The following is a 23,713-nucleotide window of genomic DNA, read 5'->3' as shown; positions in this document are numbered from 1 at the left end:
AATTTCGGTGCTCCGCAGGGTGAAGCCACCCAGACAGGGCAGAACAGGGGAGAACAGGAAGGGACGCCCACACCGCAGGAAGGTGGCTGCGGAAGCAGGCACGGCGCCTGTGCTCTGGCCCGACGGCATCGAGTAAGGGCTCCTCTGTCCGGGTGGTTCCAGCTTTCACTGCTGAATCCTTCCCTTTCCCAGAACCCCTGCAACTAATGTTCCCGAGATATGCCAGCAGAGTTACTGCTGTTAGAAGTCTCATTTTATTAGGCTTTAATCAAGCTCTCCTGTGAATAAACTCAATTTTGGATTTTGCATATAAAATAATCAAATGAGAGTGAAGCATCATAGACATAAAATGTTTTTTAATGAAAATGGTATATTTAATTTAATCATAGAAAATTATCTGAATGGGGCACATCTAAGTGGCAGGAGTACTGATACATCCTCTTACCTAGGGCCTTGGAGAGCCCAAGATCTACACAGGCTTGTGCAATGACTTCCAGTTCTTTGAATATTTTCCCTTCCCTCCAGTGAGCTCTGACCCAGGCATCCTTTAGAATCAACCTAAGAACACACCTTCAATGAAAATTTATTTACTTGACATTTAGGGGTGCATATTTTTACAGCTTATGTTCATTTGTATGTGATATTCGGAAAAGCCTACCATGATGGAAAAAACATGGGCCTGGGTCAGTCTGCAGACCTGAGTTCCAGTTTCAAGGCCTACAAATCAGCTAACTTCCTAGCCTCAATTTCCTTATCTGTGAAATACGAGCTTGGGACTAAACGGTCTTCCAAATGTATGAACTGTTAGAAGTGTTCAAAGTGTTCGGTTGTTTGATATTTGTCTCTGCTGCTCAACTGGATTATGAATTTCCCTGGAACAGGGATTATGCCATCTGCATCTTTGGTACTTCCATCCCCACTGCCAGCTGCCTGGCACTCTGCGCTGCCCGCAGTGGATACCCTGTCAATGCTTTGGACTGACTGACAGCACCGATGGCAGCCAGGAGGTGGCACTTTGGTATTTTCTGCAATAGAAGAACAAACCACAATGAGAAATCACTCAGGCTCCTGCTTTATTGACCAAAGTAGTTCTAGGGATCAAAGCAACCAAGGAGCTATTTTTTTTTTAATTGGCGTATAATAAATAACATTGTCTTTTGGTGGTGGTGATGGTATACCAGTCTGTGGGTCTTCATACATGCACAAATTACTGTAACCACCACCACAGTGAAGATACAGAGTCATTCCATTAACCCTAAAAACTCCTTTATACCAACCAGGACCCCCGACCCCAAATGCTGACATCTATATTCTAGGATATCGTATAAATGGAGTCATACAATATGTCACCTTTTGAGACTGGCTGCTTTCACTCAGCATAATGCCTCTGAAAGTAATCCATGTAGTTGCATGTCAGTAATTTGCATTATTAGTTCATTCTTTTTTATTGCTAAATAGCATTCCATTGTATCGTTGTACCACAGTTTATTCACCTGTTGATGGATGTTCTGGTTGGTTTCAGTTTGGCACACTTACGAATAGGGCTGCTGTACATATCCCTGTGTAAGTTTTTGTGTGAACATTAAGTTTTTATTTCTCTAGAATAAATGCCTAGGAGTGAGATTTGTGGGTCATGTGATAATTCTGTGTTTAACTTTTTGAGTAACTGCCAAACTGGCTTCCCAGTGATTGTGCCATTATCATCCCCACCAGCGATGGAGGAGCGTTCCAGTCCCTCTGCAGCCTCACCAGCATTTTTGTTGTCGTCACTTTTGTTGTTCTTCTTCCTCTTTGTTTCTTGTTTATTTGGGCCATTCTGATAGGTTTGTGGTGATATCTTGTAGGCTGAGTCTGCGTTTCCCTAATGGCTAGGGCTGTTGAGCATCTTTCTGTGCTCATTTGCCACCCATAGGTCTTTGGTGAAGTGACCTCAGATCTTTTGCCCATGCTACATTGGCTTGTTTGCTCTCTTACTTGCATTTTAAGAGTTCTGTGTATATTCTGGATACAAGTACTTTATTAGATGGAGCTCTGCAAATATTTTCTCCCAGTCTGTGGGCAGTCTTTTTGTTCTCCTACCAATATCTTTCTTAGCGAAAAGCTTTATATTTGATGAAATTTAACTTAACATTTTTTTTCTTTTATGGGTTGTGCTTTTGGTGTCATTTCTAAGAAATCTTTGTCCAGTCCAAGGTTGCAGAGACTTTCTCCTATGTTTTCTTGAAGTTTTATAGTTTTACATTTTTACATTTAGATCTCTAATCCATGATGAATTAATCTTTCATAAGGTGTGAGATTTAGGTCCATGTTTATTTCTTTTGGCAAGTGGGTGTCCAAATGTTCTGAGTTATCCAAATGTCCTGTCCAAGTTACCCTTTTTCCACTGAACTGCCTTTGCATCTTTGCGAAAAACCAGTTGTTCATGTTTCTGTGGGACTGTATCTGACTCTCCGTTCTTTTCCCACTGACCTGTGTTTTTATCCCTTTGATAATTATATTATCTTCATTACTGTAGCTTTATAGTAAAAAAAAAAAAAAAAAATCAGCTACTGTGAGTCTTCCAACTTTGTTCTTTTTTTCATATTGTTTGGCTTTTCTAGTTCCTGTGCCTCTCCATATGCATTTTAGAATCGGCTTGTTAATATCTACAAAAAAATTCTGGGATTTTTGTTGGGACTGCATTAAATCTATAGATCAATTGAGGAAAAATTGGCAATATTGAACAATATTGAGTTTCTCAATCCACAAACACATTATTTCTCTTCATTTATTTAGATTTCTTTTGTTTCTCTCATCGGCATTTTCATCTGATTTCTTTCTTTGGCATTTCGTACTTTTCAGCCTACAGGTCTGCACATATTTTGTTAGATTTTTATCTAAGTATTTTTAGTTTTGAAGCTGGTGCAGATGGTTTTGTTTTCAGGTTTCTGTTTCCAGTTTTTCATTGCTGGTATATAGAAATCAATATATTTTTGTCTGTTCGCTTTGTTTTTTCGGTGACCTTGCCAAACCCACTTACTAGTTCTGAGAGCTGTTTTGTAAATTCCTTGGGACTTTCTACATAGACGATCATGTAATCTGAAAACAGAGTCATTTGTTTTGTCCCTTTCGATCTGTATACTTTCTAATTTACTTACACCTGCCTCAGTGCACTGGCTGGGGCTTCCAGTAGGAGGTTACACGGCAGCAGTAACAGTAGAAGTCCTTGCACTGCTCTCGATCTTTGGGGGAAGCATTCAGTCTCTCACCACTATGTGTGATGTTAGCTGTGGCGTTTTTGTAGATATTATTTATCAGGTTGAATTCTCTTCTAATCCTGGTTTGCTGAGAGATTTATATCATGAATGGATGCTGAATTTTGTCAAATGCTTTTTCTGCATCAGTTGATATGATCATGTGGCTTTCTTTTTTATTCTATTGCTGTGATGGATTACATTGGTTGCTTTTTTTTTTAATACAAAACTAGCTATGCATTTCTTAGATTAACTCTCCTTGGTCTTGATGTATTATTGTTTTTGTATATTTTTGGATTGGATTTGCTGATACATTGTTGGCCATCCTGAATACATCCATGTTCATGAAGGATATTGGATATTGGTTTGTGGCTTTCTTTTCTTGTACTGCCTTTGTCTGTTTTTGGTATCAGAACAATGCTCGTAGAATGAGTTATAAAGTATTCTCTTCTATTTTCTAGAAGAGATATGGAGAGTTGGTGCTATTTCTTTTTTAAATATTTGGTAATAACCTATAATGAAAAAGAATATATATATGTAACTGAATCCCTATGCTATGTACCAGAAACTAACACAATATTGTAAATCAACTATACTTCAATTAAGTGTGTGTGTGTGTGTGTGTGTGTGTGTGTGTGTGTTTGGTAGAATTTACCAGTGCAATTATCTGAGCCTGGAGTTTTCTTTTTTGAAAAGTTTTTAACCACGAATTTAATTTCTTTGATAGAGCAGTATTCAGGTTATCTATTACTTTTTGGGTGAGTTTTGGTAATTTGTGGCTTTCAAGGAATTGTTTGGTTTCATCTAAGTTGTTGAATTTATGTATAAAGTTGTTGAAAATATTCCTTTATTATCCTTTTAATGTCTATGTGGTCTGTAGTAATAGCCCCTCTTCCACTCCTGATATGGGTAATTAGGTCTTCTCTCTTTTACTCTTTCAGACTAGAGGTGTAGCAAATTTATTTGTCTTTTGAAAGAACCTGCTCTCTGTTTCATTGATTTTACTGTCTTGTTTTTCTGTTTTCAGTTTCATTCATTTTCGTTCTCATTATTTCCTTCCATCTGTGTGTTTCATGGAACTTGATAAAGATTAATGTCATCAGAGTGACTGACTAAAACCATTACAAAGTGTATTTTTAAGCTCCTCTTTTTGAAAACCATCCTAATAGTTTTCCACGCTTTGTCTCTCTGCAGTTGACTGGTCTGAGCGTCTCCAATGGAAAGGACCAGCTTGTGGTGTTCCATACCAAAGACAACAAAGACCTCATTGTCTGCCTCTTCAGCAAACAGCCAACCCACGAGAGTCGAATTGGAGAACTGGTTGGAGTCCTGGTGAATCATTTCAAGAGGTAAAGTTTGGTTTTTATAACTAAGACAAGTTTAAAATATATGAACTCTTTCCATCGTTATTCTCACTGAACTTGTTTTGTGCCAATTTTAGTATATTGAGTTGTTTTCCTTCTCAAGGACAACTTTTAAGTCATCTGTTTCACAGAAGACAAAATTAGTATCCAGGCTTAGCCTCAAGATTAGGAAAGATCCTCTGCTTTCCCAGCCTCCAGCTGAACCAACAACGAGAGTTTTCCCTAATGGTGATTTCTTCACCGCCAACCCCAATGTCATTAAATCCAAAAGACAGAAAACTTACTTTACATCCTTATTGTCACAGCTTCTCATGTACCCCAAATACAGTCAGTTAGAGTATCAACTAGGAATATAAACAAATTAGAAGGCAGGCCTAGGATGGCATGTAGGTCCACGAAGAGTAAAGGAATTCTGAAGAGGCAGTAACCTCTGCAGAAACCCATGGGGTCGTGATGGAATGTGGCATTGTCTGAGAACTTCATGGGAAACCTAGATGCTGCCCGGGTGGTTGTGTACGTCTGTGTAGTGAATGGTGATATGAGAAATATAAACGGAGCAGATCCTGATGGTGATGGGGACCAGTGAGTGGGTCATTTTAAGGTGGGGAGTGATTTTTGTCTGGCTACTTACTGGAGTCATTTTAAAGATGGTGTTTTTCTTCCCAAAGAAGGTCATGGAGTATTTGGAGCTGGGTGTTTCTCTGGCTCCAAAGTCAGATGTTCTTCCCACTTCTTCCCCTTATGACATACTGTCACCCCCCCACCACCACCACCCTGAGGCCAGGAGGGGACTGCTCTTCCAAACTCAGGGACTGAGAAATGAGCCCAATGTCCAGTTCCTTTTCTTCCTAAAAGACATTTCCTAAATTTCCAAGAGTCATCTAGTATTCCTTATTAGTATTGGGGTTTTTTCCTTTAAATTTTGATACGGCTTTTCTCTTCACAAAAGCGTATTTAGAATCTGATGTCCAAATGTCTAATTCTACTGTGTTCATGATGGCTGATAAATGTATGGAGTATAATTTTAGCAGTGAGATGCGTAGGCCATTTATTTTGTGTTAAAACCATATTGTAGATCAAAACAGATCTTTAAATAGCTTATATAATTAAATGCTTTTAAATGCTATAAGCAGAATGATGTTTAGTGGTCATCCGGTGGGGGAAAAAATAAGAATCTAACTAAGGAATTACCAAAAAATAATAATAAACATAAAGGCCTTTGAAAAAGTGCCTTCCATCTGCCAAACATAAAGCTAAGAGAAATACTGAAGAGTTTAGAATGGAAGGGAAAGACATGGAGAAGGCATCTCTACTATTAAGTCTGCAACTCGGATAAGCAGGTCTCTTTTCCTCCTAATATTTACTTATAGCAAAGTATGGCTAATCAGGGGTTTCAATTACCTTGAATTTGGATGCCTATACTAATAGTTTTTCCCTGGGAAGTTGAAGTATTTTTTTCTCCATCTGTGTCCTTGTTTAGCAAATTCCAGCCTCTGTTAAACGCCTCTACAAGTGGGGGAGATAAGTGAATTTGTTCTTAGAATCCATCAGTTGCTTTTTTTTCCTAGCCTCTGTGTTCTGAGATACATTTCTATCTCTAATATCTGTAAGACTTTCAAGTGTCTTTAAAAATTTATAAACGGAAGGAAGAGAAGAAGGCTGTCGAGATGGTGGGGTTTTGGGGGTTTTTTAAGTGGTTTTTTGGGGTTTTTGGGGTTGTTTTTTTTTTTTTTTCAGTTTTTTCTTGATTACCCTATCCTGTGTCCTTAATCCTGTGAGTTAAAAAGTCATGTTCAAGCAAGAGGGAAAAAAAAAATCCTTCCTGTCTGCCCGAGAAATTTCCGGCTTGGAATTTGGACTTAGGGCTGTAGTCCTCAACTTGCTGTTGACTTCTTGAGAAAAGATTAATTTGATTTTTCCCTAGCTATTTTCCTTTGTTGTCAAGTACAGTATCATTGGTGTGACTTTGAAAATCATACTGTATTCTACAAGCATAACAATGTGTCACATAGTCTTATGTGTCCCTGGGTTAATTTTGTAAATCCAAAGGTGATAAGGATTTAACTGGGCCAGTTCTTCATCTTTCAGATGATTTCCCTAAAGTACATTCTGAAGAGTTCTCTAGTTAGAAGTTGGGAGGAAAGGGCTCAAAATAACAAAATATACTGTTGATAGACTGGATTTGAACAGGAGTCATTGCTTGAAAAATTATAGAGATGATTAGGACTTAAAGTCCGTGAACAAAGTTCTGGCCAAGTTGCAGAGAGAAGAGGGAGAGGTAAATAATTTGGCAGGGGAAGGAGGGCATGGAAAAAAGAGTATCTCATTTTATTAGGCCAGGACAACACTATACCCAAAGCAAAGAAGGATAGCACAAGAAAAGAAAATTACAGTCCAGTCCCACTTTGTTGCAGAGAGTTCTTTTTAATTCTAAATAAAATGCCCCAAACTGGATCCAAGAGTGTTTTAAAAGAATAATGCATCATAACCCTTGAGGCTGTGCCCTAAGAATACAAGAGTGGTTATCCATTAGAAAGGTCTGTTAACCTATTCACCGAATGCTTCTTAAGAGAAGACAAAAGTACTGTTTGATAAAATTGAATATTCATTACACCTAATAAATAAGATACAAACAAAATGAATAAATCTTCAGTGAAATAGGAATAGGAACAAATATGAAGCAGACCTCCAGCTGCCGACCATGATCACGTGAGCAAAGACGGTTACAGGGTTACCACCCGGAGCGCCTGCAGCCTGAGGAGACGTGTGAGTCATGCCGACTCCAGTGCACGGAGGGTGAAGAGGAAGGACACAGTCGGCTGAGGGGAGAAGTGGCCTTGGGCAGAGGATGCTGCAGTTTGGAGAGAGGATGAGAGGAGTTCAGCAACCTGAGCCAAAACCCTAGGACAACCCCAGCATGATAACGTCACCTCTTCAGGGGCCACACTTCAGCCAACAGCTGCCCCCACTCACAGCAAATCATAAACCAAAAAGAAATCAGCAAGAGAACTGTGCACTGGCAATACAAAAGTCAGCAAAGGAAATAAAGAAAGGCAAATGAAGAAAAAAAGGACAGGGGCGGGACTAGCCTTACCCTACCCTCCTGCCTGCAGCAGCAACAACAACACAAAGACGGAACCTGTGAAACAACCGTTTTCAAGACCCTGGACGTCAGGCAGTGAAGAGCGATGACCCCTGAGAGGTGAAAATCTACCAGGGCAAGCCCTGCAGCCATCCTAGCACCCTGCCTTGGGAGAGCTCCAGGCCATGGTGCACGCAGGGGAAAGCCAGCAGGAGCACAGAGACTCCCTGAGTCCGGGAGATGGAGACAAGAGTCTGGGGGAGACCAGGGCAGCTACAGTTTGCAGGACAGAGTACCAGGGAGGAGAGGCGTGCACAGAGCGAGAACGCTTGAGATCTGGGTAGGATCCCCCTCAAGTCCCGCCTAATGAGTCTTAAAATCAAGAGCCAAAAGGATCAAAACACTACCAAGTGATTTAACTGTGTCCTAGAACAGAACTCATGAATATGTATAGCAGTACAAAAAAATCCACCCCCCTCCCAAGGTGAAATTCACAGTGTCTGACGTCCCATCAAAGATTACCAGGCATACAGACAGGCAGGAAAGTGCAGTCCAGCATGAGGGGAAGCGATCATCATCCGACTAAAACCAACCCAGAGCGGACAAAGGGCTTAGAATCAGCAGACACAGACATGAAAACCGTCATTACAGCTAAATTCAGGTGTTCGGAAGTTAGCTAGAGACGTGGAATATATAAAAACAGACCCAAATCAAGCTTCTAGATGAAAAATGTTTGAAATAATCATAATTCAAAATGAAAACAAAAAAGATAAAGCTTATGGGTTTCTCCTCTACGTAATGAACTTCTCAAGACCATCATCCCTCACAGACTGAAGCCAGCCCTTTCCTGGCACTTCCTTCCATCCTAATCCGAAACGAAACCCAGCAAAGTATAAATTATTTCTCTAACTAAATATGAATAAGTTTCTCTCACTTCCTTCAGTCTTTATGCAACCTGGACCCATTATTTCTGCCTCTGCAAGAACTCACCCACACATTTCACATTTTCTAGAACATTTGAAGGCAGCCTTTTAATGAAGTCTATTCCAAAGGGTGACATTTAGATTATTTAACAACCAGCATGGCTCAAGCACAGACCATTGAGAACTGACACCCTCCAGAAACACCTGATCCTGCCGTACCAGCAAGTCCTGGCTACCTTCCACACACCTGAATTGCACCAAAGGAGAAAGGGAGGGGCCCCGAAGTTGGATGTTTCAGAGATGCTGATGAAGATAGACAGGTTTCTTCACTGCAGTACTTCTCAGAGCTTTTAATATGCTTTGTTCATTTTAAATACACACAATTAAAAAATTATAAGGACATATATGTGTGTGTGTGTGTGTGCGTGTGTATATATCTCTTTCATGCGCGCACACACACACACAGTATTATGTACATTATAGACTATATCCAGAAAGACATTCGGGAAGTGGGAAAGGATGTCTCTGGAGAGGAGAGATGGGTACTGGGAGAAAGAGGTAGGAGGGAGGTTTTATTTATTTTTCACTCTACACCTTTGACAACAGGTATATGTACTACTTACCTAGAAATTTTTTTTTCTTTTAAATAAATAAATGGCAGCTGGTTTCTAGGTGTATTATAGGTGGTTCTGAGTTCATGGTTATTCTCCTTTCCTGTTTAGAGAAGTAGAAAAGAACAAAAGAGCCTTCTGAGTGAATCATCTCTCTCAGGGCACTGAGTAGGGTGAAGTAAAACCTCTTGGAGAACCGCCGTTCGGTGGGGTCTCGTTGTGTAGGTCACAAGAAGCTGCGGTGAGGTTGCTTTGTCTGTGCTCGTTGCCCCAATGGCTCCCCCCGGCCAGGCTGCTCGACCTTCAGTGTGTAGCTCACGCTCAGCGGTGACTACCTGCTGGTGGTGAGCCTTTCTGCCCGCTGGTAAACAGATGGCCTCCCGCTGGCCGCCCCAGCTACGGAGTCACCAGGAACTCCGCACTGTTAAGCTGTCAGAGGACCCTTGTGCCCTAAGCAGCTGCCCCTGCGTTTGCCCGTCTGGTTGCTGGGAACCTCAGGACAACCCCAGTCTCAGGCACAGAAACTTCCTATCTTTCCCGTTCTCTTTCTGTGGATGAAAGCCAGAAGTCGGTGCCGTCTGCTGCTTGTTTTTCATAAGGAGTCTCTTTAATATCTGCTCGATTAAAGGAGCACCGTTACTGAATTTAACTGAACACCTGACCTGCTTCTCTGTTGTAGTTTGCTTGTGTTCTTTTTTAACTCACACTAAAACTATCGGTGGAGCCAGAGTAATAAGCAGGCCGCTGGTTGTGGCCCAGGTACTGCAGGGGCCAGGGGAGATGGGGCCTCCTGCCCGGAGGGGGAGGAAGTGGAGGAGTGAGGCCACCTGGCAGAGCCTCTGCCCCTCCCCGTCCGGCAGTGCCTTAACGCCCTGCTCCTCTGCCTGGAACCCAGGTGCAGGTTTTCCTGGCTCTTACTCTGCAGCCCCCAGCTGCTTTCCTTGAATGCGTGGCTGCTGATCGTAATAGTTAATATTCCAACTAAAAATATACAAGTAAAATAAAGATAGTTGAAAATAATGCAGGTAGACAACTACATTTGTCCCTCAGAATCCAAGGGGGGTTGGCTCAAGGACCCGCCGGCAGAAAATCCTCAGAAGCTCAAGAGCAGAAGTCAGCCCTCTGTCTCCAAAGTTCTGTATCCACGGATTCAACCAGTCGTGGATCATGTGGTACTGTAGTATTTACTGGGAAAAAAAAAAAATCCATGTATAAGTAGACCCACCCAGTTCAAAACAGTATTGTTCAGGGATCAACTGTATAGAAAACTGGTTGATTAAATTATGGTCCATCTACTTAATGGAGTATTAGAGCCATTTGAAAGGATAATTATTGAAGTCATCTCATTTGTGGTGACAGAAAAGAACAATTCGAGGTCTTCTGCTTTCCAATAGAGATACACACAGAAACCCAGGAAGAGATGGCAGCTTTCCTTAGGACTGGCAACTAGAAGTGTTGCTCAGCCAGAGGCCCACTGAGAGGGACACGGGACATCCTTCACCCCTGCTCACGTGTCACCTCCCCACGCCTTCCCTGACCGTCCTATAAAGAATACCGGTTCCTCCGCCCCAGTACTGGCTGACCCCTACCCTGCTTTGTTTTCCCGCATGGCTTTCCTCTGCATCTGACGCTGTGTCTTCAGTTATTTACTTATTGTATATATTCCAACTAGACTATAAGCCCCATGTGAGCAAGGACATTGTTTCTGTTGTTCACGGCAGTTTCCCTCGTGTTCAGAACATTCCTGGCACTCGGAAAACTCCCAAGCAGATACATGTTGAAGATGGAGGGCTGGCTGTGGGCCCTTCCCCGCTGATGTGTGTGTCTTGTCCACCAGAGAATGGTAACTTAGTCCTCCTTCTGTAGGAGGGAAAGGAAGAACTCTGTGACAGTTCCTTTCCCTTTGTGAATACCTCTCCTCTTGTACCGATCGGAGGATTGCACCTGTAAGTAGTGCAGCACATCTGGGGACAGGAGTGAAAAGGTATTTCAAGACACTGAATCAGCCACTAAAAGAACTCTGGGCTGGAAGAGCCATGGGTATGTTGTATGCTGGGGGTTACAGCTTTTCATTTACTTTTTTTTTTTTTTTAGCAACTTAAGAACTAGAAATAATTTCAAACTCTCCTTGTCAGTAGGCTGGCAAGGAAGCAAAATCTAGGGATTCCTGCTCAGATCAGCAGCTTCATAATAAGTAAAAGACTTCAAAACCACATCTAGAGGCTGTGTACAAAAGCCAGCTCTCCAGCTTAAAAGCTGAGAAGTGGATTCTAACTATAAACAAGTGGACTATTAGAAGGGCCCCAGAAGATCTATATGCCCCTTTTCTGCAAGGACACCAGAACTGAACAGATGTCTCCTTAGTTACGAGACCTATAAAGAAAGCCAGTAGCAGTGAGGAAGGTGCAGACCATAGACTTAAAAGAAAAAGAAAAGCATATTTCTGAAAAGGATTATAACAGAAATTTCACATTCTAGAAACTGTATTCTGAAAGAAATTCAAGAAAGTTTGGATTCTGCATAAACAGACCAAAGATTACATGACAGTCCGTGATGGGAGGGGCCTGGCTGAGAAAGAAAAATGTTCAATTATTTGAATGAAGTAAGAAAAGATACTATAAGAATTTAAATCAACTTTAAATGTAGAAATGATACAATGGGTATTGCAGAAAAGAAAATTGATGCAAGAGAAAAGTGTAAGAAGGTCTCTTGGCGTACAGAGAAAGATAATAACAAGGAAGTTGAAAGATATAGAAGACAGAGAACATAAAGTTTACATTCAAATAATAGGTGTACAAGGAAAAGAGAACTACACTGAGCAAAAGTAAGACTGTTTCATTGATTCTAATAAATACTTTTTTTAATGTTAGTATCCCTGAAATTGGGATGTGACTTACAATTACTGGATTCTTACAGCGATAATGGGCAACACCTTATCTTTCTTGGCGATACACAAAATAAGTGTACATCTTACAAAGAAGGTATCGTATATGCAGTAAATGTGTTAGTTCAAAGCATACTAGAAGAGACTCGTTCTGTGTCAGAGTAATGAGATGGGCACCACATGGCTTAGGGACCTGCCCCAATCGCAGTCACTTTGACCAGAGAAGTGAATCTTCTCCGAATCTGGAAGTCTCCCACAAGACCAGGGGACCATTAGAAGAGCATTTTTTGGAAGAGGGCAAGCCAGAGCTGGGTGGGAGTGTTTGGAGGTGAAGCGTATGAGGCCGACATTCCACAAAAGAAGCAGAAAGTGATGGCAGGCAGAAAACACAGATAGTATAGCATCATCACTAATTATGAAGACACATAAACCATATAGAAGTCCATCAGAATAAACGTGGTTCAACATAGTATGGTATTTCCATACAAAGAAACAGCATTTGCCATGAAAAACAACGACAGTCTTTCTGTATCAGGGCAGCACCTGCCCTGAGATCACCTGGAGGTGCTTCTTCAAAGGGCAGGTCCTCAGGCCCCACCCCAGGCCTTCTAAACCCCAATCTCCAGGAATCTACCTCCTTAGTAAACTACCCTAGTGATTCCCACTGGTTTCAAGAACTGACACAGAAGATTACCAGGATGAGCACATGATGATTTTACATGGCCATTTTGCTGAAGCCATTGTGACAAAAGTAGCATTAAAAAAAAATCAAACCATTAAAACTTCATGTTTTAAAATTATTATTACCAAGTAAGGTGCAAAATACTGTTCTAAGCAATGGTTTTTAACTACCCTAAGAAGTTTGCAGGGAGGACCTGTCTGTCCGTTTCCCAACAGGACACCCCACCTGCGATAGCAGACTTCCATGGAATGAACTTAACCTGTTTATATTTAGCCATACCCGTCTGCTGTGCACAAAAGAACACAGGGAGGAGTCTTAAAAGCTTTTCAGTGTGACTAAGCCAGGACCAAAATCAAACAGCATTAAGGTGTCACAGCTGTTGTGGCCTGTGAGTGATCTCCCGACTTCCCATTTCTCTCGCTCTGAGCTGTGCCCGTCTGCCCTGAGAAGCGGCTGCCCCTGGACAAAGCCCCCTCAGAGGATGTGCAGGGGTGCACGGTCATCCTCAGCTTTACCTGCTCTTATGGTGGAGATTTGCTGGGGATTTTTTGTGCAGATCAAAGATACTTATTTGCTTTATGACATGTGCACATCTTTGCCTTTCATGTTGAAAGAGGGAAACCAGAAGTGCTGGAAAACTGATCATCTTTTCAGCATCTCCACAGGGACATCTTGTACTTTTACAGTAATCCTGTTATTTTTTTAGAAGGCCCATCACACTGAATATTAACATAAATAAGTATTGTATGTTAAAATGGTGATCTTCCCGTGACGTGTTCATTCACTGAATGATGAGTGAATAATCCCCTGGTTTGTGTTATCTGTTGGACTCTTGTTTTCCTGAATTGTCAGATACTACTTTTTAGCTCAGTGGATTTTTTAAAAGCTTTCTTCATGTGTTTATTTCAAGTCTTATCAGCTGGACAGGAAGCATAATGTATTTAACCAAGTATTTTATCTGAAACAAACACTGTTATATTTTCATACCATCATTCGGCCTGTATTCTCTGAGCACCCACTGCAGATCTGGCTAAGGGTGGTGGGAGGGTTACAAAGATGGATCATTGGGTCCTTTTCCTCAAACAGCTCTTAATCTCATGGGGAAGATGGAACACGCCGTCCATTTCCTGATAAACGTGCCACGATGGGGCCATGGGCAGAGGACCGGGCCACGGAAGCAAGGGGGGGCGAACTAGTTCCCTTTGCCTGTGAGAGTCCAGAAAGCCCTGATAAGAGCAGGTGATCGTCGAGCTGGGTCTTCACGGATGGCTGGCATTTTATCAGTTGGGAATGGGGCAAGATTTTCCCCAGAGAAGGGAGCAGAATATGCAAAAGCTTGGTGGAGGGAAGTAGCTGAAGTAGGAGCCTATGAGACCCCATGCCAGTGAACTTGAACTTTATCATATAGGTTATGGGGAGAAAGCAAGTATAAAAATATACAGCTGCCCAGTGAGACGAAGCCTGGTGACACATACTTCCATCCTAGAGATGCTCAGGAATGCAAAATAATTGTCCACCTCAGGGCAATGGGAACTTGAGGACATTAGTTGACATATAATACTTCTGTGGCCCCCAGATGCCAAAAAAGAATGAATTGGATGGAGAAAGAGCTAGCAAGGTAGAGGTTAGAAAGGCAAGTTGCAACTCTTAGTAATAAAACCAGAAATCAAAAGACCTCAAAGGAGTAAGAACTATAACAAAATTACTTAGCCTTTGTAACTTTTCTGTTGTTTGTGATTTTTGGCTACCCAAAATATATAGTTGTTAGCAGTAAAAAATCTCTAATAAGATGGGAAGAACCTAGATTTGTGCCTTCAGGGACAGCAAGGAAGTAAGAGATTAAAGAAGCTTTATCGTACTGTATAGTGGTTTTTAAGGGAGAGAAGATTCTCCAGGGGTGGAGTGAATGATGGTAGTACTGAATACGGGAGGAGGAGCTTGAGTGTGGGAACACTTGTTGTTTGGCCCGTCCGGCAGCCCCTTCTTTTGGACCCTCCCTCCCCTCTGTCATTTATCTCCATGGTTCCCCCAAGGCACCACATCCTGACATCCTCTGACTCCCTGGAAGAGCTGGGTGGTGCAGGGCCGGCTCCTGACCCACACTGCACCACTTTTCCCTTCCTCAAGATTAGTGGGCTTCAGACCAGAAAAGCCTTCCAGGTCATTGCCTCTCCAGATATTTGGGAGTCGGAGTGACCACACTTCCCAAAGTGGAGAAGGCTGGTCTCAGGGAGAAGGGCATAGCTGACCCACAGAGAAGCAGAGACAGCGGTGAGGCAGACTCTGAAGCTCCCGGTCCCTGCATCTGCCTAACTCTGGGGCCAGCCTCCATGTGGCCTTCACATCGTATGACCTTGTTTGATGCTAAGATCTTGTATGATCTGATACAGGCTGATGTGTCAAAAATCAGTCCACCAGCATGCATGTGGCTGACAGGACTGTACTGTATGTACACTTGGAAATTGTTTGGGGGGAGTAGTCGGGGGGTGTTCTCAGTATTTTAAAAATAGATTTTTAAAAAACCAATTCCCCAGAAGTCAATTTGCCAAATGACCGATTCTCTGAATTTGCAAGAATTTGCCAAGTTACCAAAAACTGGTTTCAAGGAATATCCTTCTTGAGTATGTTCCTTGTAACAGCACTTTAAGGCATGGTCAGGTTGAAGAATGCCGGAGCTCATGAATTGGCTTAATCTTTTTGTGAATTTTAGCAGAAAAATGGACTTCACTCAGTTTGCACGTGTGTTGTTTGGAGTTTATTTAGAATGGCTAAAGAAGGGTGTCCTTTTATGAGATACTTCCAAAGAACTAGCAAGCACGTGGGTGTTTTACATAAGCACTGTACTCTTAAGGGCCTCAAAAGTCCATGCAGCCATTCCCAAACAGCAGTGCCAAGTATCACGGTTTGACTGCCACAGAGAGGCAGCCTGCATTTCAGGTCATCCAGACCCAAGCCTTTCCTAGAAACTGGCACCAACCACTTTCCACACAAGCAATTGTCAGAATCCATTTAGCATTTCCTTATGGGAAATCCAGTTTATACTAAATTTTCAAATCCTCCTTCAGTTATTTTCCATCTGGTATTTGGTATTCTTCCATCAAATCTGCCCAAACGACTAATACATCTAGTTTACCAAACTTACCAACTTACCAAAAATTTGTTCCTTTCGACTCTTTATAAAGTTTACAGCAATTCGGTTAGAGGAGATGGCAGCTAATAGCTTTTGAGAATTTCCATGCAGTTTAGTTGATCCGTTTTCCTAACAAGAGTTTAAGGAGTAGTCCCTTTGTTTCTGGCGCTGCTGTTGCAGCCGGATGTACCAGAACAGAGGAAGAGAGAAAGGAAAAGAGGAGAGAGTGTGCCCAGGACATCTGAGTGCCCATCCCACAGAGGAGGGAGGCTGAGATGCAGAGAGAGGGAAAGACTGAGGGGCAAAGGGGACAGGCTGGAAGGCAAGGGAGAGCCTGACCACCCAAGAACCCTAAACGTCCAGCCAATCTATCCAATAAAAACTGGACAAATAAAAACTGGTTTTGTTAAATATGCAACTTTGGTAAATTCGGCAAATTCATTGTTCAGCAGATTGATCTTTGGTGAATTCACCATTTGGTAGATCACTTTTCCTCAGTGAATTGTCCTAGTTCATAACAAGTTCCCCTAGCTTGAGCTAATAGGAATCAGGTTTCTGTCCTTGCATCCAAGAGAGTCCTAACCGAACGCGCTGAAGTCCTGCAAAAGTCAGCAGTTGTGATACACTGGTACCTACTGGTAAATAATACAGCGGATGTTGTTTGATCCTGGTAAAACATATAGTTGATCCTTCATTGCCAACATTTAGTATTTCTCTTAAAATACTTCATGAACCTACCTCTAAACTCTTACTGGAGTCTCTTTAGCAGATTCAGGTGTCTCCATTTTGTAAATATTGGGGTGTTAAACTCCTCTCTAGGTATTAGAGACATTCTTTTATAAATTGACATTGTGAGGTTGTATTTTATCCAGTTTAACTTTGCTGATTTTGTAACTGAGCTTTAAAAAAAACGCTTGAGAATCTGCCAGTTGTTGGTTGTAGTTTTTTCCTCATCTCTGGGCATCAAAATTGAAGACATCAGTGATCTGGAATTCTTAATTTCTATGTTAGTGTCTACGTTGCCAGACAGATGTAATTCCATTTTTTTCTCCTCCATCCAGAGACATATCCTTGTCTCTGTGTTTTTAAGTCTTCCCAGCATTATCTTAATTTTTCCTCAGGGGTGAAATAAAAAAAAAAAACTAATACACAGTTGAAATGAAAATAGTAGATTGTTGAGTCTGTTGGAAGCAAATAGGTTTTGTAATGACAAATGAGGCAGGTCCAAGGATAGTTAAACTTGAGACATTAGCAAGCAGGTCTCAAAAAAAATACAGAAAACGTTGAGTGTTAACCCAGGACTAAACCCTCTAAAATAAAATAAGCTCAAGAAAGGGAGCCTTCCCCTTACACATGAGATCTCTACAGTTTCATGTAACAAACAGGGGAGGAAGATAAAGAAACCAATGTGGTTGAACCTAAGGCCACCTGAGCTCAGATAGAAGAAAACCAGGGGAAAGACAGAAGGAAGGTTGTCACCACCGTGATTCAGAATGTCAGTTTCCTGTAGAAATATTGTCAGGAAGACTGACGTCACAGCTGAGCTGAGACTCGGGGGAAATAATAACAAATAGGAAGGAGGGGCAGTACTTGGTTGAACAAGGATGGGAAACCAGTATCGTATGAATAGAAGGTGTTTTCATTTCACCCGTCGAGGAAGACGTTTTTGAAACTAAGAACAAGCATTAGGGGAAGTAAAGCCCAACTAGGAAAAAGAAGACAACTGGATGCTGTATTAGTTCAAACCTCCAAGCCAGGCAGCCCGCATCCTGAGATGCTGAGGACGTTCAGTAGGAGCCCTGCCCGCTGGCAGGGATCTTTGAGCAGCCATGGGGAATGGAGACGGCGCCCCAAACTGAACAGGAAAGTCTTCCTGGTTTGCAAATGCGAACAGAGATCCAAAAATGACCCTTCTTGTTGAACCTGACAGAATTTTTCAGCAAAATTCTAAAATCAGCAGTTATATTTTCTAAGTACTGCATGGGGGGTGGGGTGGGGAAGAGCAACAGAAGTCAGCAAAGTTCCGTGAGAAGACGTCGTGAGAGCTCAGCTTTCAATGGTTCCCCTCAGACAGTGGCTTGGATAAAAGACCTACTGGCCGAGTTTGCAGGTCACACAAACCCAGGAAGGATGACTTGTATTTCGGATGACAGAGTCGGGATTCGGGAGATGTGGACAGGCTAGAATAAGGAATGACATAAATGTAGAGTTCTGCCTTTGGGTTCAAAATGTCGTTTGCATACGTGTGGCCCAGGGAAGCCTCTGTGGGGGCCTTGAGATCCCGGGACTCTGTCTGTGATTCTCTCAGGCACGTGCAGCACTGGGGTGCAGGTGAGAAACTTACCGCTAGAAAGGGGAGTGAGAGATCCTTCTTTCACGTTAAGTTAGAACCGTTTTCATCCCTGAATGTTCAGAGGGCCGGGGGCATGGTGTTTTCCAGAGCTTAGGACATGAAATAGTGTCAGGAAACTCTTAACGTTTTGCTCAGTTTCCACATGGCATGCATCCCTGGTCCGACCCTCTGTAGGTGCCAGGCTTCTCCGTGTGAAGGGGAAAGGTTTGTTTTGTTGAATTCAAAGCCCCTCCTCCATCCTTTCTTAAAAAGGTATCAGCAGTTACTTCCTTTAGCTTCTCTTTGGCGCAAAGAAAAATTGTTCCAAGCCCCCTTTTCTTCATATTTGAGACCAAAAGAAAGAGCCAACATGACATTTACAGAGGTTTGGGGTTTTTTTTTTTTTTAAAAGGTTTTTGCATTTAATATTTTCTTTTTGGCCTTTTTCTTGTCTAAAAATATATGGAATATCATATTTTCTATAATTGTCATTATTTATAACCAGAAAAAAAAATTTAAAAATTATGAGATGATTTCAGAATATCTTTTCTTCCAGAAACAAAGCAACAAATAGCCAGCAAATCTCCATGAAATTTTCATAGTGGAAAAAAATCAGCTTGATCCATGTATCCATCCTTGGTGAGGTAGAATCATTACTAAGTGAAGCAGGGCTGTACATCCTGGCCTTAGAGAGAAAGATGCCAAGCCTAGAGATAGCAAAGGAAATGAAAGGAATTTGTTTGAGGATATGAGGAGAAAAGAAATTTTGGTATCAAATCGAATAAGAAAGCAGCCTTACAGCACTAGATGACTCAGTGAGCTCCTTGTCAGAAAACAGGAATCAAGGAACAGTTTGTAGAGGATATTATATTGCTTTCTAACCGAGACAAATGGAAAAAAACCCAAGCTCTGCCTAGCTAAATTATGCCATTCAAAATCAGTAATTTCTGGCTTTCCACATCTGAGGTTTCTTTGATGCATGGCGATACTTGGCATTCTCTGTTCAGCATATGCATTGAATTAACAGACCTGGGAGAAATGAGTATTTGACAGGAAACAGACAGTGTGGCTTCTGGTCCTGACTCCCACCACCAGCTCTCTGTAAGCCCTTGAGCAGGTCAGCCTTTTTTAATCAAGATTAAAAGTCTCCACCAAATGTGTTCATTCATTCATCTACATATATATTTATACACACACACACACACACACACACACACACACACACACACACACACACACACATATATACACACACACACACATATACACACATTATATATATAATATTTTATACACACACACACACACACACACACATATTTCTCTTTTTTTTAATGGAGGTACTGGGGGTCGAACCCAGGACCTCTTTCATGCTAACTATTTGCTCTACCACTGAGCTATACCCTCCTCCCTAAAAAAATATGTATTTCTATTTGCCTGATAGAAGAAGTTCAGGAGGTGTTTCATGACAGTGTGACTATTCTTAACACTACTGAACTGTACACGTACAAATGGTTAAGATGGTAAAAATAAAATAGAAGTCAGTGTTGGCTAGTGAGCACCATCGTAATGGGGAGAGGAGAGTGTTTCTTGAGGCTCGATCATATATCACTCCTTGTCCCAGGTATCTCCTGCCATCAGGGAGCGCGCGGTCTGTCAAAGCAGATGACTACATAACGCAGAATAGGCTTATGAGAACAGAAAGAAAGTGGCTTAACTCGCAGAGGTCAGAGTGCACCTTAACACCAGAGTGAGAGAGGGGGAATGTTCTGGGGAAACTTCATCGAAGAGAAGTGGTGTCTGTACCAGGCTTCACAGATCGCTAAAGTTTCAAAAGTAGCCCTTCCACTTCTAGCCAAGACGGGGTAGCAAGGAGGAGATTTATCCTCTTACCTGATGCAACCAAAACACAGACAAAATAGATGAAACAGTAGTTTCTGAAACACTGGGTATCAGAGACAGAAAACAAATGAACAAATGAGGTGAGCCCTGCAGTTGCCCCAGCTTCCTGCTTGGAGGGAATGTCCAGGCCATGGCGCAGGGAGCGGGGACCATAGTGGAGCCTGGGAGCTTGTAGACTAAGGCCACTAAAGTTTACGGGACACGGGTAACCGGAGAGAGCTGCACAGACAGAGAACTCTGGAGATGTGCAGGGTCCCTTAATTAAGTATTCATCTGAGTACTGATCAGCACATGTTGTTAGGAGACCACCTGCGGACAGACAACCAAAAAGACGAGAGGTGACCAGGCCTGGCACTCACAGAGAGTGAGGGGTAGGTAGGGGAAGTTCCCAGCAGGCAGGCTGGAAAACCTCGTAATTCACAGGGCATTTAAGTACAGTGCTCAAAAGGTTAGCTTCAGCAGTGGGGGATAATTGGCCCTAGACTGAGCACTGCTCTGGGTTCCTCTGACAGATTTTTAAAAAGACCCGAAAGGATCAAATTATTTCCAAGGAACTTAATTGAAACCCAGAAAAGATTCAAGAATATTTATAGGAATACAGAGTTATCCGCCACTCAAGTAGGTAAAATTCGCAATGTCTGGCATTCAGTCAAAAATTAACCAGCCTGCAGAGAAACAGGAAAATACAACCCATTATGAGAAGCAAAATCGATTAAACCCAACCCAGAACTGCCACAGTTGTTAGAAATAGCCAACAGAGACAATAAAGTAGTTATCATCACTGTATTACAACAAACAGGTAGAAACGTGGAAGGTATCCAGAAAGACCCAAGCCAGACTTCCAGACGTGAAAACCACATCTGTCATGAACATACACTGGGTGGGATTAATAGCATATTAGATGCTACAGAAATAAAGATTAGTGAACTTGAAGACATACCAACAGGAACTATCCAAAATGAAGGACACAGAAGAAAACAGGTTCTTGAAAAAGGAACAGATCATCAATGAACTGTGGGACCACTTCAGGTGCTCTCCTAGATGGATGAATGAAGTCCCCAACCAAAGGGGGAAGACAGAAAAAATACTTATAGAAATGATGTCTGAAAACTTTCCAGATTTAATGAAAACCTTATAAATCCACAGCTCCTAGAAGTTACACTGAAAAAAAAAATCATGAAGAAAACTACACTAAGGCATATCACAATCCAGTTGCTCAAAAGCAGTGATAAAAATGAAATCTAAAAGGCAGCCAGAGGGAAAAGACACGTTATACACAAAGGAATGAAGGTGAGGCTGTGTGGCTGGTCTCTCGCCGGTTAACAATGAGAGAGAGAAAGCAGAGGAGCAACATCTTTAAACTACTGAAGGGAAACACTGTCAGCATGTCATTCTATGCCAAGCGACAATAGCTTTCAAAAACACAGGTGAATTAAAGACATTTCAGACACACAAAGGCTGAAACAGTGCATTACCAGTGGATTCTCAGTACGAGAAACATTCAAGAAAGTCCTTCAGGCAGAAGAAATAAATATACCAGATGGAAATACAGATCTCCACAAATGAATAAAAAGCAATAGAAATAACAGCTACGTGCGTAAATGTATCAGCTTCTTTCCTTGTTAGTTCAATCTTTTTAAAAAGCACATGTTTACAGAATAACAGTAACAAAGTAGCACAGGTCAGTTAATAAATAGACTGTAACCAGCCTAACTGTTCACACCCCTCGTAAGAGAGTTTCAAAAAATATGAAGCAAAAACCGATAGAACTACAGGGAGAAATGGACAGGTCTGCAATCATGGTTGGAAATTCGATTACCCCTCTCTCAGTAATTGGTGGAGCAAGTCAACAGAAAGTAAGTAAGTGTATAGAAGACCTGAGTCATGCTACCAACTCAATTGACCGAATTAACATTTAGGGAACATCCTACCTAACTGCATCAGAGTACACGCTCTCTCCAGGTGCGTGTCTGCCACGATAGACCGTGTTCTGGGCCGTGACATAAGGCACAAGTGATGTAAAGGATTCAACATCCCTGCCATAATGAAATTAAATTGGAAATCAGTCATAAGAAGATCTCTGAAAAAAATCCCCAAATAACTAGAAGCTAAATAACACACTTCAAAGTAACCCATGGGTCAAAGAAGTAATTAAAATGAAGAATAGAAAGTATTTTGAACTGCACGAAGGTGAAAACACAATATAATCAGAATTTATGTAATGCTGCTCAAGCAATTCGTAGGTGGAAATTTATAGCATGAAGTGCCTAGAACAGAAAAGAAGAGAGGTCTCAAATCAGTGAGGTCAGCCTCCACTTTGAGAAACTAGAAAAATAAGAGCAAGTTAAACCAAAATGGGAAAAAGAAAACAATAATGATCAAAGCTGAAATGAATGAAACAGAAAATGGAAAAACAGTAGCAAATATCAATGAGACCAAAATAAAATGGATAAGCATCCAGTCAGTTGAGGAGGGAAAACAGAAGACACAAGGTATCAATATCAGGGTGAGAGAGGTGATATCTGTACAGATTCTGTAGATACAATTAAAAAAGATAAGGGGATGTTGTCATTTACATTTTATGCCAATAAACTTGATGGCTTAGATGAAATGGGCAAATTCCTTAAACGACACCGACTGCCAAAGCTCACCCAAGATGAAAGAAGTAACTAGAATCGTTCTAGGTCTGTTAAAGAAAGTGAGCTAGTAGTTAAAACCTTCCCACAAAGAAAACTCCAAGTCCAGGTGGCTTCACTGATAAATTCTATATATTTAAGGGAAATAATACCATTTCTATGCAAACTCTTCCAGAATATTGAAAAGGAGATACTTCGCAACACAGTCTAGGAGGCTAGCCTTTCCATGATACCAAAACCAGACAAAAATATTACAAGAAAACTACAGATCAATATCCATTGGGGACAATCATGTAAAAAATCTGAGCAAAATTTAGTATATCCACTTCGGCAGTATACAGGAAAGGAAATAACAGTATATAGCATTATACAGAAGGAAAAAGCTGTATACAGAAGGAAAATTCGAGGCCAACAATATATAAAATGAGTAATACATTATGACCAAGGAAGACTTGTCTCAGACATGCAAGGTTGGTTTAACATTCAAAAATCAATGTATGTAATGCATCATATGAATAAACTAAAAAGAAAAACCATATGATGTCTCAGAAGACGCAGAAAAAGCATTTGACAGAATCCAACATTCATTTCTGATAAAAACTCTCAGCAGACCAACAGTAGAAGTAACCTCCTCACTCTGTTAAAGGACATCTGTGGAAAATCTAAAACTCACCTCGTAGCTAATGGTGCAAGGCTGAATGCCCGACCCCCAAGACAGGATCCAGCACTGTTGGATCATTTCTGGATAGTTAACATTGTCCATTTTGGATAATTGTATTCATTGGATAATTAGTACTGTCACTTTATCTTGTCACTTTGGGAAACAGTTTGGCAGGTTTTTTTTTTTTAAGAGTTAACCATACCTCCCCTCCCAGGAATTTACCAAAGGGCATGAGAGCGTATAGCCACATAAAGACCCACATACAGATGTTCA

At 41.5% G+C, this 23,713-nt stretch overlaps 1 protein-coding gene across 2 annotated transcripts in view; it reads left to right on the top strand.

Moving 5' to 3' along the window:
• MYO1D (myosin ID) overlaps positions 1–23,713 on the top strand; it is a 304,232-nt gene that overhangs the window by 215,673 nt on the left and 64,846 nt on the right. For both annotated transcript variants that reach the window (XM_032457713.1, XM_032457714.1), the window contains exon 21: positions 4,428–4,582. In XM_032457713.1, the coding sequence (XP_032313604.1) occupies positions 4,428–4,582 (155 nt within the window). The remainder of the gene's footprint in view (positions 1–4,427; positions 4,583–23,713) is intronic.

Source organism: Camelus ferus, chromosome 16 (assembly GCF_009834535.1).
Source record: "Camelus ferus isolate YT-003-E chromosome 16, BCGSAC_Cfer_1.0, whole genome shotgun sequence".
Lineage (NCBI taxonomy): Eukaryota > Metazoa > Chordata > Mammalia > Artiodactyla > Camelidae > Camelus > Camelus ferus.
This window is presented reverse-complemented; position numbering and strand designations above follow the sequence as displayed.